This window comes from Triturus cristatus, chromosome 6, assembly GCF_964204655.1.
Source record: "Triturus cristatus chromosome 6, aTriCri1.1, whole genome shotgun sequence".
Classification (NCBI taxonomy): Eukaryota; Metazoa; Chordata; class Amphibia; order Caudata; family Salamandridae; genus Triturus; species Triturus cristatus.
This window is the reverse complement of record NC_140589.1, coordinates 1,613,704,552-1,613,727,027: the sequence shown is the minus strand read 5'-3', so window position 1 is coordinate 1,613,727,027 and position 22,476 is coordinate 1,613,704,552. Positions and strand designations below refer to the sequence as shown.

The window sequence follows — 22,476 nt, the reverse complement described above, 5'->3', positions numbered from 1 at the left end:
TGGCAGTTTGAAACAGCACTAAAAGCTGTAGTGGCAGGCCTTAGACATGTTTTACTGGGTTACTTGTAGTGCTGCAGCCCGCTAGTAGTGTTTAATGTACAGGCTCAGGGTACATGCAGTACTAGGGACTTATAAGTAAATCAAGATGTGAATTAACTTATGGCTCCATAACCCTAGATACACTAACTAGCCCAAACCTTTTCCACCATTGTTGCTACTAGACACCCCATCACCTGTTTCTGTAAGTCACTGATTTGGTCAATCCCATCACCACACCAATACCTGTGCGACACTTGGGAAACCGAGTTTGGAGGAGCTTTGCAGGGCAAAGAGTGGACCCAAGCTCTGAACTGCCCCCAAAAATTTTCTGAAACGCCAGATTTAAATTGATCTTATTCTTTGTACTACATTGAGCATATCTGTCTCCCGCCAGACAGTACAGAATATTCCCTGGGACACTTGCCTCTTGCCCCACTGCACTTTTGAAAATGCAGACCAACACCACGTGCTATGGGCTTGCCCCTATATTTCCACTTATTGGGGTCAAATATTTCATACGCTTTCCCTTCAAAGACCATGGGAAGTGAGAGCTTTGGGCGCTTCTCACCCAATGTTTTTTACTTTACTCTGCTGTAAAGTTTTGCATTGAGTAAATCTACATAAAAATGTTGGAGGGGAAAAGTGTGCCAAGTCTTAATGCCAACAAAAACAAGTTCAGGAAAAATGAAGGCTGCAGGCAAAACTTCTAGGTAATACCATGCCAAGGATGTCAGGTCTAATGGAAATATTTTCTGACAATGAAAAAGTTAATATTGAATCAGTGCGGGATTTAATGAATGTAATTTAAATGTTTTTAAAAGCTTTATTGATAGTCACAAAATTAAAAGTGTGTCATGACGTGCTGTAACAAATGTCATTGTAGATTTGTACGATCATTAGTGATTTTAAAGGTATTGTGTGTTGTTATTATGACACATTTCTGTGTTTATCAATGTGGTCACATTGTAACTAAGTCACTTGGCCCGCCTTTTGAGAACTACACCCCACTATATTGTGTCTAGGATATGTGGAGGGTGTTGTGTTTATAGGGTTCAGGGCTCTCTAAGGGTGTAAACGTTTTGGGGGAACGTCACCATCAATGTGTTTTTAAATTAATGCATAATATTGAGTAGTGCGCAAAAAAAGGACTTTTCCTTTTTTATAAGTAAAACCACTGAAACTGAAACACTTTGTTTATGTAGACCATAGTCTTTAAACACTGCGAGAACCACAATAATAAATAACAATCAATGCATTAAAAATTCCTTACAGTAAAATTCATGATAAAGGTACAGAATCCAAATTCATTCCCCAGTAGCAGCAGCTTTTTAACCCGATAAATTTGAATATTAAATATGTAGTTATAATTAAATATGCAATATCCGCTTCCTTTCCACCATTGCAACTCATTGCAACTCAGTTCAATGAAGTGTATCTTTGTCTAAATTATTTTGCCTAAGCTAGGTGGGGGAGTCTAAAAGAAGAAGAGGTATGGAATTGCTAAACCCCCTTCAATCTGTCCCTCAGAAAGGTTTTTATGCTTTTCATATAGTTCCCAAAGCGATAGCTATATCAAGATTTGTTATTTTTACTAGTATATCTATAGCTTGGGCTCTTGAACTTATTCCGTATTTTAAGAAATTCAGGCATAAAAACAATTTCCTCAATGCTAAAACCGCAAGGCAATCTACCAATATATGCAGGATATCATTTTTAGTTCCAAGGCCACATTTACAGATTCCATCAGCATATGACATTTCAGCCTTTGTTTTTCCCTCCGTTAGCCACGGGTTAATTCCAATTCGTACTCTTAATAGTTCACACCGCAGCTCATAAATTGGCAAGGTGTCCAGGTATAGATACCATGATTCTTTTACCCATGAGTGTCTTATCTTTTTCACTTCGTGCTCAGGTATTCCAAGTCATTCTTCCTTGACTGTTCCTGATCTTGGAACCTAAGTGAGCCCTTGGTAAATTCTAACTCCAGTGTGTGCTGAATTAGACTCACATTTAGTGTCTCCGGTATGGTTAAGATCTTCTTTTTTACCTCCCTTGCCCACTTTAAGCTACTACTTCGGATCTCCTCCCTACACCATTGTGAGACCTTCACACCCCCGGGGTCCTGGCGTTTCCAAAATCATAGCAGTGACATTTGGATCTGAATATTCCAAGCTGTTGTTCCTGTCTCCATTCTTACAGCCTGGATCATAGCAGAGCTTGGTAGAGACAATAAGGTTTTTAGGATCTTCCTTTCTTCCTTTCCCCATCTGCATTTGCCACTTAGGTACAGGACTTCTGCCCTGTACAAAACCTGCGGGGGTATCATGGCATCATATGCTTTTAGCATAGGTCTATGGGACATTTCCCCATATTCCTTATTACATTTTTTCAGCCCACAGATTGAAGAGAATGCTTTTGCTTGTTGGGCTTCAATGTGGCTACACCATTTAAGGGCGCTGTCGAACCAGAGACCCAAATATTTGTATTCTTTTACAATCTCCAGTTTTGTTTGCCGTAAAAACCAGCTACATTTTTTTTCTCTTTTTCCAAAGCATAAAATCTTCGTTTTATCCATATTTACAACTAAAAAGAAATTCTCACAGTAGTCTCTAAAAACATTTAATTTCCTTTGGAGCCCAAGCTCCGTTTGATCGAGTATCACAAGGTCATCTGCATATAAAAGACATGCCCCTTTATTTCCGCTCATTCTAGGGCTTGCACTTCTTTCCACTTCTAAAACTTCGGGTAGGTCGGCCAAGAATAAAGCAAATAGTAGAGGAGCCAAAACGCAGTCTTGTCTCAGCCCGTTCCCTACCACTATTTTCTTTGTTAGTGCCCCTTGTGTATCCTTAATTACCTGGGCCCAGTTTCCTGTGCGTAGTTCCTTTAAGATGACCAGTAAGCCCTCCGGTATTTCATACTTAATCAGGCATTCCCAAAGACACTTGCGATCCACTGAGTCAAATGCTGCCCGGAAGTCAACGAAACAACAATACAATTTCCCATTCTGCTCTATTGACTTCCGGGCAAGTGCCCAGAGGGTAAAGCAGTGGTGTATGGTGGAATGGCCTAAATCCCCCCTGTTCTACCGGTATAATCGAGTACTGTTCCACCCAAGCTTTGAGCCTTCCTAGTATTATTTTCGCGTAGATTTTTTCACCAATATCTAACAGATTTATTAATCTGTAATTCTTTGGGGTATGCATATCTCCTTTCTTATGCACCGGTCTGATTATTGCTCCTTTCCAATTGTTGGGGATCTTCTAAGATTACTTGAAACATTAGTGAGAAGAATTCTGCCCACCAATTCAGCTGTGATTTTATCAGGGCTGGGAGATTTTCTGGTCCTGCTGCTCTAGTTAAATTCAGGGTTTTTATTGTATGTTTTACATTTGAGGGTAAGAAATCTGCTTTGAGCTCCTCTACTAGCCCGTCCCACTCCTGAGGCTCCCCAACATCCGATTCTCTTCCCGGGCTATACAATTCCAGCAGGTATTCCACCCACGCCGCTTCTTCCACCACACAATTCATTGAGGCGGCCGGGGGTTCTGCTGCTGATTGTACCAGCTTCTAGAACTGATGTAAGTTCTTTCTCTCGATTGTGTCCAGTAATTGTGCCCAGCAAGAATCTTTATAAGATCTTTTTGCACTCCTTATTAACATATTATATTCTTTTTTTAATTGTGCAAGCTTATCTGCCCTTTCCTGTTCGTATTTAACTCTTAATCTACGTACTTCTCTCCTTAGCTCCTTCTTATTTTTTAGGCAATCCTCAGTGAACCACTTTCCATGACTCTTTGTTACATTTTGATGCCTCTTTATGTTTTTTCTATCCTTTCTAAGTTCTACTCGGAGGCTTTGAACCACTTGTTCTAATTTGTCCATATACCAGTCTAGTCCCTGCCCTCTCTCTTTTCCCAGAACGAGGTTCTGTTGTAATCTTTCCAGCCTTTCAATATATTCATCTGTTAGCCTCGTTGTAATACGCCTTGGGTATCCCACCTCTTGATCAACAACTTTATCACAGGGCTTCAGGTGGATCCCTAAGAGCTTGAACTCCAAAGGATTATGGACGCTTCCTTCTCTTTGATAAATTCTAAAATCCTTAGCTAAGGCAAAATTCCAGGGTGACATAAAGACGTAGTCTATTGGACAATTTTGTGTGCCTGGTTTAAATGTTTTCATCGCTGGGCAATCAAGGGCTGACCGTCCGTTTAAACAAAAGAGGCTTTTAGTCCCCAAATAAATTCCCAGGTTTATATCCCGAGTTGTAGTTTCACAATTGGGGAAGGTTGCTTGGTTTACATCATAAGCCTCCAATATGTCTGAGAACTAGCCATCAGATTTCTTTGGGTTTAGTTTATGATTAAAATCCCCCATCAATAAAATTAAATCCGTACCATACTTTTCCCCAATTAAATTCATGTCTTCTTTAAAATTGCTCATTTCAGCAACATATTCCTCCTGGCTTCCCCATTGCATGAATACATTTAAAAGCATTAGATATGTGTACTTTATGCCGGTAGCTGCTAAAGATATCCTACAAGCGAGCAGCCACTTACATTTCACTCTAAGTTGGGTTACATTCTTTACTATTCTTGTTGATATCAATGTCATAATTCCTCCTGCTGGGCGTCCAAACCTTTGTTTCTTTGCTGGGCGGTGGAATTGACGGAAGCCGTCGAATGTTGGGGTCTTGCCGCATAGCCAAGTTTCCTGGATGCAAATGATCTCGGAGCTTTTTGCTAGCTCCTTTAGATTTTCCTGTTTTATTTGGTCTCCCAGACTATTTACATTCCAGGAAACAATCTTTAAGCCACGTGGCATCCCCATTACCTATTCGACATCTTCTAAGTAACCCTCTTCTCCATGCTCCTCGCTATACCTATTGGAAGGGCCTATGTAGCTAGAACCTTGACTCCAATTTCCCCACCATTTTTCTATGTCTGAGTTGTTAGCATCTATTTTGAGGTTTCCCATACTTACACCTACTTCTTTCACCTGTCTCTTACCTAGGCTGGTGTGGCACCTTAGAAAATCCTTTCCTTGTGGCTCTGTTCCTTCTACATCTATTTCTACTACTTCTTCGGGTATTAGCATTATCCCTTCCTTTAATACCTCTTTCTCCGCCTTCTGGATTGCAAACTTCACCAGGTCTGAATAAACCAATACCCTGGTGACCTCCTTTCCTTCCTCATTCAGCTTAAAACCTACTTGCGCAGGTCTTTTGTCCCTATGCCCTTCAAGTTTGGGCATTGGACAAATGAGTGTAAAAGTTGTGCCCTGTTTAGCGGCCCTCTCTTCCTTTGTTTCTTACCACATTTACCTGTTTGAATTGGTACAAAGTATAGCCACTTGCTCTCTACACCCTCTTTTCTTATCCCAGTTGGTACCATATATGACTGGCTGGAATGCCTTCTAGTTCCTACCTCTGGTAGATTACCTACTTGTGGCCTTACTCCACAACAGGCAATGTTGTTGGGGTTCTTGGTCCCTATATGTGGTAGATACCGTACTTGCTTCTCCTGGACCATTGGCTTATTTTTGGATGGCACCTTTATCACCTGCTTCTTTGTTGCCGTCCTCGTTCCTATTTCTCTTTGAGTTTTACTTAGCTGGGTTTCCTGCTCAAGGTTTCTCAAGCTTTCCTTTCTAACTCCACTTCTTTTTGCTGGTTTAACAGATCCCTTTTTTGCTAACTTCCTTCCGGCTTGTCTCATTCGGTTATATATCCCATTTCTAAAATTCTCTAACCTTCTTATTACCCTCATAGGCCACCTCGAGATATAAACCTCCGGATTTGTCTTAGAGGGGTCAACCATCGCTGCCTCCTCCCTAGCTGATGCAGGAGGCTGCAGGTCTGGAACTGGTCTTACCATTGCTGGCATTTTGTTTCTAATTCCTTCTAACTCCCCCTCAATCCTAAATAGGTGCTTTTTTTGTGCTTTTAAAATGTCATTATTTGACAAGGTGACTTCTAAAAGCCCCTGGATAGTTCTTTGTAGAATTAACATCAAGTCTATCATAGAGGATGCAGGTGTTGCAGAAAGTTCTAGGTTCAACCCTGAGGTTTGATTTAGTTTGATGCTTTGTTTTTCCACCAAAAACTGGATTCCATGCTGGCCTTGATTTTCAGACTCTTTCCCCCTTTGCTCGGTGTCTGGTATAACCTCTCCTTCTGTTCTTTGATCCTCGTTGTTTAATTCCGGACAATCCTGAGTTATATTTTATAGGTCCTGAGTAAACAGCCCGTGCGGGGAAGAGGACAGCCGTGGAGACATTTTGCCTTTTTGTCCCAATAAAGTTTGGAGAGACTGGTTAGCTAAACTTACTGACTCCATCGTAGACTCCCCATAAGCTAGTGAGGTATTCCCAATTCGCAGTTCGGACTCTGCCTCTGTCTCCTCTATTACAGAGGCCTTTGCTGGTGAGAATACTTTTTTAAAGTGCTTCCCCACAAAGTCTTTCAGTGAGTTTGAGGCTGTGCCCCCCCCCCCCTTTTTTTGCTTGTGCTTGTATTTATGTCCCCGTTCCTTTTTCCTTTTTGTTTCTCTCCTTTTTTTGGTCTTACCCCTGGGCTCTTTATACTTCCACAGAGTCTCCCAGATCTACTAAGGTCTCTTTTGGCTTCATCTTCGGGTCCTGAGTATTTTTAGCCTTTCTGGGGGCCATTGTTAATGCCTTTATGCGACCAAAGCAATTATCAGCAATTCAGACGGGTTCAAATGTCACCTTCTAGGATAGTCCACCCAGGTTTGGGCTCAAATTACGACTTTTAAAATACCAATCCACAGAACACAGACCAGAACCCTCACCTCTGTTGTGCGTCAGTCCTGTGCTCTCCCTGTGCCCTTTCCTCGCTGCAATTGTGGTTTCCACCTTATTTCTGTCTCTTGAATCAAAAGTTTATATTCTGTGTCCTTGCTTCCCCCTCCCAGTATCCTCAGTGCTGCTGCCTGGGTTTTGCTCCCTACAGGCACCTCTCAGCACAGGTTCGGACCCAGGTCTGGGCGGGAGCACTCTCGACTAGCGTGCAGTCCAACTCTTTCACTGGGGGATTTCCCCTCGCAGCAGCGGCTATTCCCGCTGCGGCGACTATTCCTGCGGTGCAACGCGGTTTGGCTTTCCTTGGCGTCCTACGGCGTCCTGCGGCGGGCGGCTTTAGCTTTAGCGGTCTCAGCCGCTGTCTTACCCTCGGCTTCTGCTGCTTCTGCGTCAAGACGTAGGGCGGGACTACGGGGTCCAGCACGGCACGGCACAGCACAACAGAGTCCACTGACTGTGCCTGGTTTATTGGATATTGTTTTTGGCGTGCCTGCAGACCAGGGATACTAGGCCACACCACCTCCCCTTAGTAGGTCTTGGACTGCTCTTCCTCACTTCCCTAGGAGAGTCAAGTGCTACAATGGGTTACTTGATTTCCAGTAGGCTGAAGTTTGCGAACTTGTAACTTGAGAAGGACTCACTTTCTACTTTCTTACAGCAGCATACTCAGAGTAAGAGTACATGCTGAAATCCACACCAACCACACATTTCTGGATTCCCCACGGCCTCTAGTTGTCAGTAATATCTAGGTTTGGTAGGATACTTTTGTGCCCGTCAGCCCCAATCTAAAATACTGCGGACAGCACCCATAACATTGAGACAAAATTGTAATTTCTTGGATTATAGTTTTGACATATGAGCTGGCATAGAGGGGCGGGGAGCTGCAATCCTCCAGTTCCGCTTTCCAGAGGGACAGAATGACTGGTTCCCAGAGGTCACATGAGGGTCTGATACCATGACAGGCACCAATTATTCCTTTTTCTGATACTGTTCCCTGGTGTCAGGTGAGCTTTCTGCCACCCTGGGGCTGAAAGATTAATGGCAAATTAGCCATTTTGCCCCCAGAGAGCAGAAAAACTGGTGGTGCCAAGAGGAGGAGGTGTGGCCCACTGCCAGGCGGAGCTAGCCACCTAGCCCATTGTTGTTGTTTTTTTTTTTACACTAATCTTTTATGCCTAGGTGATATTTTGTCACCCTCGTACAAGCATAATGGGGGCAAACCAACAATCTGCATCTGCATAGGGACAGAAAAACTATCTGGGAGAAGTTGGGGCATGCAGAAGATGGGCAAGGCCCCAATGCCATTCCTATTTTCACATTTTTCCATGGTGGTCTGGGGAGCTTTCTGACCACCTCTGGGAGAACAGGTTGAGAGTAAATGCCTCAGGCTGCAGAAAGACTGTCTGTGGCCCGGGCAATTGGTGTGATGGTGACTGATGCAGGACAGACTAGACCGCCATCCCTACCTGTTCTTATTTTTTTCCATGCTAATCTTGTAGACTTCCTGCCCTTCTGGCTTTGAAGAGTAGGAGTCCATCTTGGAATGATTTGTAATAATTTCAAAATGACTGGCTGTTTATACAGAAGCAAGAGACAGATGGAGCACCGGGTTGTGGGGGTGGGGAAGAGCTAACTTTCTAAATTGAAAGAGCAGGGGAGTAAAAAGGAAAAGAGGGGTCTGGAGAGCAAGGAGAGATAGAGATAGAGAGAGAGAGAGAGAGAGAGAGAGAGAGAGAGACTAATGGAGAAAAAATAGTTCCTTGTTCAGTGCAATGAAAGGTTTTCACATCAGCAGTGCAAGAAGACACTGAGACAAAAATGCTTCTTGGGCTGGACAAATACAAGAATAGGAAGGAATGAAAACGAAGAAAGAAGAAACTGGCATAGACAAGAAAGTAATTGAATAATGAGCAAGGGGTGGATCCAAAGCTGACTCTAAGTCAATATAGCATTCAACAGGTCTGCTGGCAGCAGGCAGCTGCGGGTGGGACATAGAAAGTGGCCTGGATGCTACTTCACCGGCTTTTGCACAATGGAGAACTAGATTCCTAGCAATTTGTACCCTGGAAGTAGCCATATACAAAACTAAAGGGAGGAGAAAAAAGAGATTAGGGATGCAGATCGGGGGTCAGCTCTTGCATTGGCAATTAGAGCACACCTAAAATGCTTGGTCTTCAATATGGTCTTATTTGGGAGAATATTCATTGTAATTATACAGATTTTGATGAAATATGCTGTATTATCTTGCAGATTTACCGAATTGTTTTTTTTCGCTCTTGTGGATGGGTATGATGTGAAGTAACACCTTGGTCCAAGGGGAGGGTGGGGGGTTTATGTAAATATTATATAATTTTGTGAAAATCGTTAATAAAAATCATTAAAAAAAAAATAGAAAGCGGCCTGAAAGCTTTCAGTATCAGACGTGGGCACTCATGCAGTTCTATTATTTGACAGGTGTTTAACAGTCATCATTCAAAGTGTCAGAAGCAAGCAAACCAAAGATGAAACAGCTCAGTAGCAGGCAGTAAAATGTTGCCCATAATGATATTCTCGCACATATGTCTTTCAGTGCTTGGAGCGAGCTATGAAGTTTGCATGTGGTGAATTTCACCTCTGGTACCAGCTGGCTCTTTCGATGATAGCGTGCGGAAAGGTAAGATTTCAAACACAAATGTTAAAAAAATGCCATTTTCTTTTGTTTTTTCACCGACTTTCTCTTTATTTATTTACGAACAGTAAAGTGTTTTTCTATGGAGCCAGCTGCCATTAAATATTTTTTATTGCTCTGATTCCTGTAAGCAGGGGGAGAAATGATGTACAGCTCGTGAGTTGTATGCGCCTGCATAAAGCGTTAAAGGAGCCTGGGCTCATTGCAAAGTAGTTTGTGTTTAAAGCAGGGATTTGTGGTGCGCTCAAGCAGTAATTAATCCGGTGCGTTTCACTCAGTGGCAAAATAAAGTCGCCCAAAGCTGGCTGCGCCTGTATTATTCAATCACTGTAGAATGTAAAAATGTATAGATTTGCATTTCAATGATCGCGTCAACACTTACGTACCTTCCAGTTTTACTTATTATTGACTACGGGGAAGTCACTGTCTCGCGCGCTCACTGCAAGCCTTTGCTGCTGTCCCAGAGCAGATGGCTACGCTGGGCAGGCGCATTTCAAACACTTCCTCACTGGTGTATAAATGCTCGTTTGCACTAATGTTCTGCTCCTGTTCTTAGTAGAGCAAAAAGTGTTTGTTATCATGAACTGGTTCCGCACATCAAAAGACCATGCGTGCTTTCTTGCAAAAATCGAGCTGTATACGGTGCATGCACTAACTGGGCAGCTGTGACTTGAGGCGTGATTTAGGGGTTGGCAGACAGTTTACTCCATTACAACCGTGACCAATGTCCCGCCCGCCCTATTACAAGTGCATTATCGAGGATGGCACTTGTAATAAGACAGACGGGATCGCCGTCACGATTCTGATGGAGGTAACTCCGAGCCAGGCCCTTAGTGCATTAGCTGTGGACGTCAGGCGCGCAACACCCATTGGACTCAAAGGGCTTCAGCCCCCCCCGTCGTGTGTGGCAGCCCGGGATGAGACACCTTCCCGGGCAAAAAAGCAGCCGCACCCGAGCACTTCACAGGTCTTTAAAAGACCATTTGCATGTTAATGAGGCCTCGCTGTTGTTTCACCCCTTCTAAGAGCCCCTGCAGCTCCACTCTGCCGATTGCTTAAAGTTCAGCCCCCCCCCGAAATTTTTGCTCAGCCCCCCCCGAAATTTGGCTCTAGTTGCGCCTCTGGTGGACGTCATAGAGGAAACAGCGGCAACCGCTGCTTTATAGAGTCGTGCTGGCGGCAGCGCACGCGCAAAGAGATGTCGAGTTAGCAATGGCCCACATCAGTTTGGCATCTGTGCGCAGACGAAAATGAGTTCAGCATACAACTGCAGGGCGAAACAAGCACTGGAAATGTAATCGGTCTGGTATTTGTTTGACTCGGAGCCATTGGCAGTGCAAATGGCAATTTATTTTACTTATTTGTTATGGAGTGTATGTATGTGGTGTGTAGTGGAATTATAGGGGTTGGATTAGTTAGTTGTGTAATGTGTGGTGTGGAATTGTGTGTAGTGGATTTGTGTAGTGGCATTATGTGGCATGGTGTGCTGTGGAAATATATGGTTAGCAATTATGTGGCCTTCAGTGTAGTGGCATTATATGGAGTGGGAATGTGTGTTGTGGAGTGGTAAGAGGTTTAGTTTAATAATTATGTGTTGTGGAATTTTGCGGCACGGTGTGTAATTGTGTGGTGTGGATTGAATGTATGTGGTATGTTGTGTAATTGTGTTGAGTTGTATTATGTGATTTGGTGTTAAATTATGTAGTGTGGATTGGAAATGTGTGGAGCGAATTGTGACATGGAACTGTGCGTATAGCTTTGCATTTTTTGTGATGGAAGAGAACAAATAGGTAGGAGATAAGCATCAGATCTGAGTGTTTAAAAAAGAAAAAAAAGAGATGGAGCTATTGGCATTGTAAATGTCTCTTACCTATGTGTTATGAATTGAAGAGGATGCATGCGCTGTGTACCAATTATGTGGGTTGGATTGGACTTGATAGTTGTGAAACTGTGATGTACATTTGTGTAGTGGAATTAAGTGGTATGATGAGCAGTTGTATGTGGATAGTAATTTTTTTTTTGAGTGTACTGGAATTATGTGGAGTGGGACTGTGTGTAATGGAGTGTATGTATGTGGAATGATATTTTGTGTTGTGGGGTGCTATGTAGTGGAGTTTAAAGAAGACATTATGTACAAATGAATGACTATTAAAAAAAGAATTAACAGAAAATGTCTTCTAGTTTTTTTTGTCCTTGCAATGATGGCAACCTCTTCCTGCCTAGTGTAATGCTTGTTTATTATAGCTTTTTTGTTGTTATGAATGAAGGGACATAAACAATAGGAGGGTGGAGATTGAGAAATAGTACCTGAATTACAACACTAGCAGTGGACGGGCACTGGAGAGAATCAACAAATGCCACTGAGGTGGTGCTAAGTAATGCTGAAGTGGGGCTGAGGTGGTGGTGTGCTGGTGCAGATGTGATGCTGAGGTGGTGCTGAGGTAGTGCCTGCTGGTGTGGAGGTGATACTGAGTGTAACTGAGGTGGTGCTGAGTGATGCGGAGGTGGTGCTGAGTGACGCTGTGGTGCTGAGTTATGCTGAGGTGGTGGTTCTGAGGTGGTGCTGAGTGATGCTGAGTTGGTGCTGTGCTGAGGTGATGATCTGCTGATGCTGAGGTGGTGCAGGGTTGGTGGTGATGGTGCACTGACGCGGAAATGGTGCTGTGCTGATGTTTATGTTGTGATGCATTGGTGTTGAGCTGATGCTGAGTTGGTGGTGAATTGAGTAGTTGATGCTGAGGTGATGATGAGGTGGTGCCGAGTGTTGCTAAGGTGCCGCTTCATGCTAAGGTGGTGGTGCTGCACTGGTGCTCAGGTGGTGCTGAGTGATGTTGAGTTGGTGCTGTGCTGAGGTGATGCTGCGCTGATCTTGAAGTGGTGAGGTAGTGGTGCTGAGTTGCTTCTGAGATGGGGCTGCTTTGGTGGTGATGTGCTGGCGGTGGTGCTCTGATGCAGATATGGTGCTGCGCTGGTACTGAGGTGGTGCTGAGTCATTTAGAGGTGGACCTGATTCATACTGAGGTGGTGCTGCTGCACTGGTGCTCAGGTGGTGCGTAGCTAGTGCTAAGTGATGCTGATGTTTTGTGCTGAGGTGGAGGTGCACTAATGTGGCTATGGTGCTGTGCTAATGCAGCGGTGGTGCTGCGCTAATGGTGAGTTGGTGGTGCACTGATGAGGAGGGTGTGCTGTGTTGATGCTGAGGTGGTGCTGAGTGATACTGAGGTGGTGCTGAGTGATGCTGAGGTGGTGCTGAGTGATGCTGAGGTGGTGCTGAGTGATGCTGTGGTAGTGCTGAGTGATATTGAGTGGTGTTGAGTTGGTGCTGTGTTATGGTGAAGCTGTGCTGATGTGAAGGTGGTGCTGCGCTAATGCTTAAGTGATGCTGCAATGGTCCTGAGTTGCTGCTCAGGTGGTGGTGGTGCACTGATGCGGAGATGGTGCTGTGCTAATGCTGATATGATGCTGTGCTGATGTTGATGTGGTGCTGCGCTGGTGCTGAGTTGGTGGTGCACTGAAGAGGTAGTGCTGTGCTGATGCTGAGGTAGTTCAGTACTTGTGCTGAGATGGAGCTGCACTGATGAGAAGGCAGTGCTGTGCTGATGCTGAAATGGGGCTGTGCTGATGCCGGGGTGGTGGTGTTCAGATGGTGCTGTGCTAATGCGAAGATGATGCTGCGTTGGTGCTGCACTGATGCTGAGGTGGTGCTGCACTGATGCCGAGGTGCTGCTGCACTGATGCCGAGTTTGTGCTGCTTGGAGCTTGTTAGATTTGGGGGTCTCTGGTTGGCACAGGTGGGAACTTGTGACAAGCAGGGACCCTCTCCTCTAGTCAGGATAAGGGGATCACCCTTTCAAATAACCCCTGCTCACCCTTTAGGTAGTGTGGCGCAAGCAGACAAGGCTAATCTCTGGGCATCATAGGCTAAGCATTTGTAACATATATACAGTAATCTAAATGACCCCACCACAAATGGACACCAGGCTGTGCTGTGTAACAAAAATACGTAGACTTTATGGAAAAATATAACTTCTTAGGCAGACTTAAGTACAAGACCTTAAATAACGTGTTATCTTTTGATGCACAAAATACCTTTCTTATGCGGGGATGTGTGTCTTTTCTACACAGGGTCTCTAGATCATGGACAATGTTTCTAAATGCTCCCCACTCGTTTTGGGAACGAATAGGCGTCTCTTCTCCTTTAAGGGCAACAGTGGCTCTTGGTCTTAGAGGGCAGAAAGCGGCTCTTCCTCGTTCAGGGCAAAAGCGGCTCTTGGTCTTTAAGGGCAGAAAGCGGCTCTTCCTCGTTCAGGGCAAAAAGCGGCTCTTGGTCTTTGAGGGCAGAAAGCGGCTCTTCCTCGCTCAGGGCAAAAAGCGGCTCTTCTGCGCTCATGCGCGTCTTCCCGACTGTGCAGGACGTGGCGGGATTCAAGGGCAGCCAAAGGAGGGACTCTGCCACAAGCGGACTCTCGGGTCCGGCGCGCACAGGGCAGAGGACCGATCTCCCCAGAGGTGGCAATGCGGCACGGTGCGGCCTGTACTCAACGTACAGCGCGGCTCCCCTTGTGCGGCGCGGCCTCGGGGACAAGGTGCGAAGTAGTACTGAAGTACTGGGAATTTAAAGCCCAGCGGTGCAGGGGAACACACCCTAAGACTTCGGGTTCTTCCTGTTTCAGACCTACAGAAACACAGAGTCTTCTGGGTGAAGTCAAAGATCGATTTATTGGCTGCAGACCAATTACAGGTATCCGAGAAGTACAACAGCATGTATGTTCTCAGGAGACTGCTTAAAGTTACAGAAACGGGCTTCTCCTTAAAAACAAAATATCATGCTTCAGGCACACATTCCTTGTTTTATGATATGGCCATATACATGTATCCATTACAAACGAAAAAGCAGAGTCATGATGACCATCCCACATTCCAGTTAAGCCAGCCCACAATTATTTACCCAGCAAGGCTCAGATCCCACATCAGATATCAACAGGCCCCAATAAACACGAACATCTCCTGTTTGGGAAACAAGCCATAAAGCAGGAAGAGTCAGGTGTGAAAGAGATTAGCTGGAGGCTTGTGTGGGATGAAAAGGCTTTATGGTGTGTCAAACCCTGATGCTAATCACAGGTGGCCGTAGGACGGGGAGCTCGTGAGACCGGACTGACCTGGGGCAGCGGAGCCAAGCTGCCCAGGTCACAGAGAAGTCAAAGGAAGGCACATGTGTTCTAAAGGCCCGTATTTGCTCGTACTAGGTAGCCTATGTGAGGGCAATCATAAGATGGCCACCGCTCTGAGGAAATATGAATTTTTGTGATCAGTTATGTCCCCTATCTTAGACCCCAACGGCTCCATGTATATGCTACAAGTACATGTATGTTCCCTCCAGTTCCCGTTATGAAGACGCAAATACATGTGCGTCCACCGTCAACATGTCCTCTTTCAGATCTGCCATGAATGGGTCAGATATTCCATTCCTAAGTATGAAAGGCCACCGACTTTATGTGGTTCACTTTCCCCGTTTTACAGTTCAGGCGAGTAGGCCCTGAATCCTGTCATCAAGTCTTTTCCTGCCTCTTGTCTCTGAAAGCTCCGGCCTGAGCCTGCATCTGTATCCATGAACTTTGTCCTACTCCCTGCGCGGCTAACGGTGCCTGACTTCGGCCTGTCTGCCTGCCAAAAACTGTATTTCACCTTCAAGATTATCTGCTCCGCTCCTCATCCAATGCATTCCTGTCTAGTAGTTTAGGTAAACATTCTTCCAGCTACCGAGCGAAGAGCCCGGCCTTGCTGTCCTCGTGCAAGTAATTCATAGCCCCTGTTACTGTGGAAGATTTCTGCCCTCGCATCTCATGTAGACACTTAGACGCTTGTACACGCACTAAGCAGTCAGTATAGAATAGATTCCGCCCGAGAAACCTTTCCTTTTGGATAACATAGTTCTTAAAACATAGGATGTTAGATATGATTCGGGATTAGGTTGACTTGACCCCCCAGACTTCTGTCTCCACATATAGAGCTAAATGTCAAGTCCCCTTCACCCCCTAGTTGCACGTCAATCACACGTCATGCGGCTGCGCGCGCATCTCTGCCAAATATTTCTGCTGACATTGCAAGATTCCTTCATGGATCCACCCATTCGTGATATCATGCATAATGACGTTCTCTAGTTACGCCTAGTTACGCCTATTTCTAGTTACGCATGCATATCTTTACCTATTTTATCAGCTGTTACGCCTCCTGCATCTGTTTCCATTGTAATGCCTTTTCTATAAAAATGCTTACTTGTCAATAATGTATTGCCCTTCACTTCCTGAACCTCCGTGGTGATGGAATATGATGCCTACAATTCGAATTGTATAAGGAATAAAGCCCTTTCAGAACCTCTAATACCACGGATTCTGCCTCTCATTTTACTGAGTTATTCTTAATAGTTTTCCGCATCAAAAATAGTACAGGTAATTAAAATATTTACCACATAAATTGGCGCCCGAATAGGGACACTTTCTCATCTCACGCGCCGGAGGTGCGTTGCAGGCCCGGTCTCCTGCCACAGCTGGACGGACAACAACGCGTACCCGCAGGATTTCCTGTATCTCCCTCCGGCCAAGCGGGGGCGACTGAGGCTGCGATCAACACCCAGACGAGGCGGTGAGAAGTGCGAAGTATCCCGACCAGAGCCTAGCAGAGAGAGCAAGATCCGAGGTATACAGAGGCCCACCAGGTTCCGAAGTTCCGCGTCGAGTCCGGTCCAGTCCAGTCCAGTTCAGTTCCGAGGCCTTCCGTTCCGAGCTACCCGGTGAGTACCGTTGCCGGGGAGGCGTTTAGACGTGCACATAAGTCGTGCCGGTCAAGACGGGTTTGGGTACACAGATCCGGTCTGCACTGTTTTAGCAGTGTATCTGTACTGTTTAGCAGTATATCCAGTATGTCTCGTATATAATTCAGTATTATCTAGTATTAAGTATTATGCCGGTAACTAGTTTTCTTCTAATCATTATTGTTCGTCAAATGTTAAATGTTAAATGTTTTAATATGTTTTGAAGATTGTGGTATGAATGACTGTTCAGTATTGGGTTTATCGTATTAAGTGTGTTTTCATATTAAGTAACCAGTTCTCAAAATGCCGCTCTTCTCGAAATTAAGACAGATCAAAACTAGAAAAGGGGTACTCGAAGAAGCTGTTCCCATTCCTCCTAGGGACACTCCAGGGTACTTCATGTATCATAAACATGGCCTAGACGCCGTATTATTTCTTGATTTATGGGTGGACTACACCAAGGAATTACCAGAAAGTCAGAGGTGGCCCGCAGCTGGGACCTGGGATGCGGATTGCATCATGAAAGTAGAAGAAGAATTATGGAAAAGGAAAGCTAGACAATCACAGAAAGATGCCATTGAATTATGGCATAAAGAATCATATAGACGTACAGAAAAAGCACTCAGACAGGAAGAGAAAAGTAAGGAGAATCCAAATAGAGCCCAAGAAAATATCTTAATTAAGGAAGGTACCCGAGTAAAATCAGAACAAGTAGATAGACAAAGAAAGGCCCTTATGAACGGTATGTATCCTCTTCTGACCGAGGGGTTACCTAAGGCTACCCCGGAAATACCAAAAGATTTGCCACCTCCATTGTTTCCGATAAAAGTACATCCCAAAGGGCATCCCAAAACCGCAGAAGATGTTTTCCTTTCCTCTTATTTAGATGACGCAGCTCCCGAGTACGTTAACACCGCACCACATAGACCGCTTACCGATGGTACACAACGCCAAGATCATCCGCCTGTACCTCCGCAACAACAAACTCTGACACACATTCCGACATCCACATCTGTTTCTACCGTTTTCCCCGCATCTACGGTTTCTGTCTTACATCCAACAAATCCTTTCACGCCCAGCACCTCAGAGGGTGCTACAGGAGGTACGACAGACATTTTTTCTACACCACCCAGAGGAAATAAACTTTCGCTTAGAGAATTAGCACACCAACGTACGCCCAAATTAGCAACTCCCGACATGCTTAAGGAACTTCTAGTAGATTGTGGATATGATCCTGTGCCCGGTAAACGGGACGAAATGCTGCTGTCATCACTACGTATCCGACGAGCTGCAATATATTTAACGAAGCTACCAGGAATGACTACACATTTAGAAAATATATATCACTTTGTCCAGGCAGGGCGAGGTCCTGAAAGTATTAGCAGAGCCATGGAGTACCAGAAAGCAGAGGTACAGGGGCAACTGTTACGTTTCCTTATAAACTGTGTAATCAGAAATCAAGACCGACCTGGGGTAAATCTGGAAGAAATGCAAAAACTTGTCACTTGGGGGCAGAATATATCAGAAGGAAGACATGATAGACAGTTATGTATAGTAGCTATGTACCGAAAGATCCGCAAAGAAATAGAACGAATACATGAAGAAAGATTAGAGGTAGACGAGCATGAACTAAACAGAGAGGAGGGGGAAGAATCAGGAATGCCAACAGGACACGTGGACACGATGGCTTATGTAGGTAGAGGAAGATTTTCTAATAATACTAGATGCTTTAATGATTCGGTACGTCCGATACGTCCAGAAAATAATAGAAATTTCCAAACACCTATAATAAATATAAGATCTCCCGAACACTTGTTCCAAGCCGCCGACAACTTACTCCGAGAACGGAGGGAATATCATATACTTGATTCAATGGACGAACAAGAATTAGCTAGATCAGCAGTACTATGGGCTGACAGTCCTGGAAAATACAGTGATGATGCACTAGCTCGCACGTTTTTGAACGTTACCCCAGATGAACAGCGTTTAGCTGGTATATACATGATCCAACATCTCCTTATATTATATAAAAGCCAACACTCCGATCCTGGTCCTTTACCTGATATATTGACTGAATTACTCACGAATAAATGGAGAGGTTCAGGTACTGATTTAATTAGAGAAATACTAGAATACAGAAACCAGTATATTCTTTCTGTATGCCCAGAACATGTCTCACTGCCCATCAAGGAAAGAACGACGTGTTATATGGATAGACAGAATCCCTTACGTGAAGTGCACCCAATAAAAGGTGATGACAATGAGTTTAAACGTGTATTTGTATACACACCCATATCTAAAATGGAACTATTAGAAATGAAGAAAGTGGTACCCAGTCATGACAAAGATCCAGCGGGTTTCCACCGTGAGATTAAAGACATGTTACTCATGGGAGAATATACCTACCCCGACATTATGAAAATATTGAAAGTATTAATGCCTGCTGGCATTTACGAAAAACTCAAGGAAAAAGATTGGGAGGTGGGAGACCAAAAGATAGATTGGACAGCATTGGAAACAGAAGAGAAGGCCCGAGCCCCAGGTTCAGGGCTTGGGGACAAGACTAAAGTGTTACCAGGTTTACTAGTACAGGTACTGTCACGTTTATTGAGTACGAAAAAGGAAGATTGGGGTGCATTTTCAGCCTGTAAACAAAAGCAAGATGAAGACACTAGTGATTTCTATTCTCGATTCGAAAAATGTTTTGGTATAAATAGTGGCCTAAAAGCAAGTAGCGAATCATATCCACATCTGTTTGTGACAAAATTAGTTGAAAATTCCCTGCCCCAAGTTAAGAATAGAGTATTGAAATTCGAGAGTACCTGGCAAGGTAACACCCCGTCACAAATGTTACAGATGTTACAATATCACCACAATAGAATTAGAGAGGAACAAGACCATGAACAAAGACGCATGAAAGACACAAAAATGAAAATGCTTGTTGCCCAGTCAGTTCCAGTTGACGGTCATAAAAAGGGTATGACACAGTCCAGTGATTCAGCAGGTCCTGTGAAAGGGACATGCAACTATTGTAAGCAGCCAGGTCATTATATACACGATTGTCCAGTCTTAAAACACAATATCGCCACAGGTATAACAAAGGAAAGACCACGGCCACCTAGACAGGATCAGAACCAACAAGGAGTCCCTCAGCATGCACAGTCCATGCCAGCTCCACAACAGTCCATGCCAGCTCCCCCAGCGCAGCCTGTTGCTACCACACAAACAACGACACGACAGATGTACCAGTATGCACAATATGACTATCCTGACTATCAACGATACGCATGAAACAGCCTAGAGAGGGAAGTTGGCTTACCCCTTATCGAGGTCCCTGTAGATCAAGAGGGACCTTATGTACACAGTGAACTATTAGGCCAAGATAGAAAATTTTTACTTGATACAGGGGCAAGCAGAACAACAATACGACGCAGTGAAGTTCCAGGGGCACCCCTCTCAGGCTCACAGAATATTTCCCTTGGTTTTTCAGGAAAACCTATCATTAATGAAGTATCACAACCCCTTCCACTTACGATTGGTCCCTTGACACGAACTACAGATTTATTGCTTACTAAATCATGTCCAGAAAACCTGTTAGGTATAAAAACATTGAAAGCTCTAGGAGCTATAATATGTTGTTCTCCGGAAGGAGTAAGATTATTTTTACGTGATTTCAAAGGACACTATGTGTCTCGAGACATGGATCACCGACTGCAGAATTTACCTACACACTTATGGGCACAAGGCCCCACTGATGTTGGTTGCATGAACATTACACCATATCGAGTCACACTTAAAACAGGAGTAGTATTACCACGAATACGACAATACAAGTTACCTCCAGATGCTGTGATGGCTTTACTGCAAATCATTGACGAGCTTATTTCCCAAGGAGTGGTTGTGGAAACCAACTCCAATGTATGTAATTCCCCGATAATTCCGATTCTTAAACGAACTGATCCAAAAGCCCCGCCAGTATATCGATTAGTTATTGATCTGCGCGAATTAAATAAATGCATTGTACCACAATACCCCGTGGTCCCAGACATCTCTTCATTACTGACAGCCATTGACTCCAAAGCAACGTTCTTTACTGTAATTGATCTCAAGAATGCCTTTTTCAGCGTCCCGATAGATCCGGAAAGCCAATACTTGTTCGGATTCAGTTTGAATGGACGAAGTTTTAAATTCACACGCGCACCTCAAGGATTCACAGAAAGCCCCAGCATCTATAGCCAAGCACTAAAACGAGAACTTGACAGTATCCACATGCCAGTTAACACAGCCTTGCTTCAATATGTCGATGATCTGCTGATCACCGCTCGAAGTGAACTTGAATGTGAAAAAGCGTCACTGACGGTTTTACAATTTCTGGCCGACAAGGGGCACAAGGTGTCCCCTTCTAAGCTGCAATTCTGTGTCCAGCGAGTTGTTTACCTTGGGCACTCGCTGTCCAAGGAGGGAAGGCAGCTTACACCCGACCGCATCCAGTTAATTACTAACATGCCACCACCCAAGACACAAAAGGAGGTGCGGGCTTTTATAGGCCTCACTTCATACTGTAGACAGTGGATCCCTCAATATGCACTTCTAGCAAAACCACTCATTCAGTTGACAACTCGGGAGGCAGCCACACCCACTGTTCTTCCTTGGACTCAGGAGCATATACAAGCCTTTGAAAGCTTAAAGAAAGCTTTATGCCAAGCACCTGTCTTAGCAACACCATGTTACAGTAAACAGTTTACACTCTTTGTTACGGAACGCGAAGGTACTGCCTTGTCAGTACTCACACAGGAACAAGCAGGATCACACAAACCGTGTGCTTACTTTTCTAGCACATTAGATCCCGTAGCTCAAGCTCTTCCTGCGTGCCTGAAATCAGTGGCAGCGACAGCTTTAGCAATCAGACAAAGCGATTCTATAGTATTAGGACATCAATTGACAGTACAAGTACCACACGCAGTAGAGGTTCTCTTGAACCGAACACAAACACAACACTTGACTATAGCAAGATTGACGGGTTATGAATTAACATTGTTTCAGCCACACATAGAAATCAGACGTTGTAGTACATTAAATCCTGCCACACTTTTGCCAGTAAACGGAACAGACCCACTAGCACATGATTGTAGTGAAGTTATTACTATCACGACGAAACCCAGACAAGACTTGACAGATGTCCCATTGTCAGATCCAGACCTGACGTTGTATGTAGACGGTTCATGCATGAGAACAAGTACAGGAGAGTTAGTGGCCGCTTATGCAGTCACAACAGAAACTGAAGTCATTAAAACCAATTGTATTAACACTTTGTCAGCTCAAGCAGCAGAGCTCATCGCTCTGACACAAGCCTGTATTCAAGCCACAAATAAGAAAGTTAACATATACACAGATTCACGTTATGCATTCGGAGTCGTCCATGACTTCGGCGTACTGTGGCGAGAGAGAGGGTATTTAACTTCTCACGGTGCCCACATCCAACACGGATCCCTCATTCAAGCCCTATTAGACGCGATTCATCTACCTACTGCAATATCGATTATGAAATGCAAAGCCCATACAAAAGTTACCGATATCATTTCTCAGGGTAATGATTTAGCTGACAGAACAGCCAAACAGACTGCTCAGAATCAGACTCATACAACTGACACGACAAAGACAATAGTTCCGACACCAACATGTTGCATGACAGTTAAGGATCCCGCTCTTGATGTAATTGACATACAGACACATGCTACACCAGATGAAATAAAGAAATGGACTGAATTAGGAGGGATCCAAACGGATCAAGGATGGATGACGAAGGGAAAATCTATATGGTTTCTCCCCGATTCAATGGTTCAAGTTATCATTAACACAATACATAGTCCAGCGCACCTTGGAGAAAAAGCTATGCTAGACAGTATTCAACACATTTGGTTCAACAAACACTTGCGAGCAGCAGCTAAACAAAAAGTCCGTACCTGTATGATATGTTGTCAGTTTAATCCAGGTAAAGGCATTCCCATAGAACAGGGTGGATTTCAGCCTCCTGATCACCCTTTTGAAGTCCTCCAGATGGATTATATCCAGATGGAACGTTGTCGAGGATTCAAATATGTCCTCGTAGTTGTATGCGCTCTTTCCCGTTGGA

At 44.3% G+C, this 22,476-nt stretch overlaps 1 protein-coding gene across 3 annotated transcripts in view; it reads left to right on the top strand.

The window, feature by feature from the left end:
* Positions 1 to 22,476, top strand: part of TTC7A (tetratricopeptide repeat domain 7A) — a 1,536,967-nt gene that overhangs the window by 625,449 nt on the left and 889,042 nt on the right. For all 3 annotated transcript variants that reach the window (XM_085612750.1, XM_085612748.1, XM_085612749.1), the window contains exon 10: positions 9,434 to 9,517. In XM_085612750.1, coding sequence (XP_085468876.1) covers positions 9,434 to 9,517 — 84 coding nt within the window. The remainder of the gene's footprint in view (positions 1 to 9,433; positions 9,518 to 22,476) is intronic.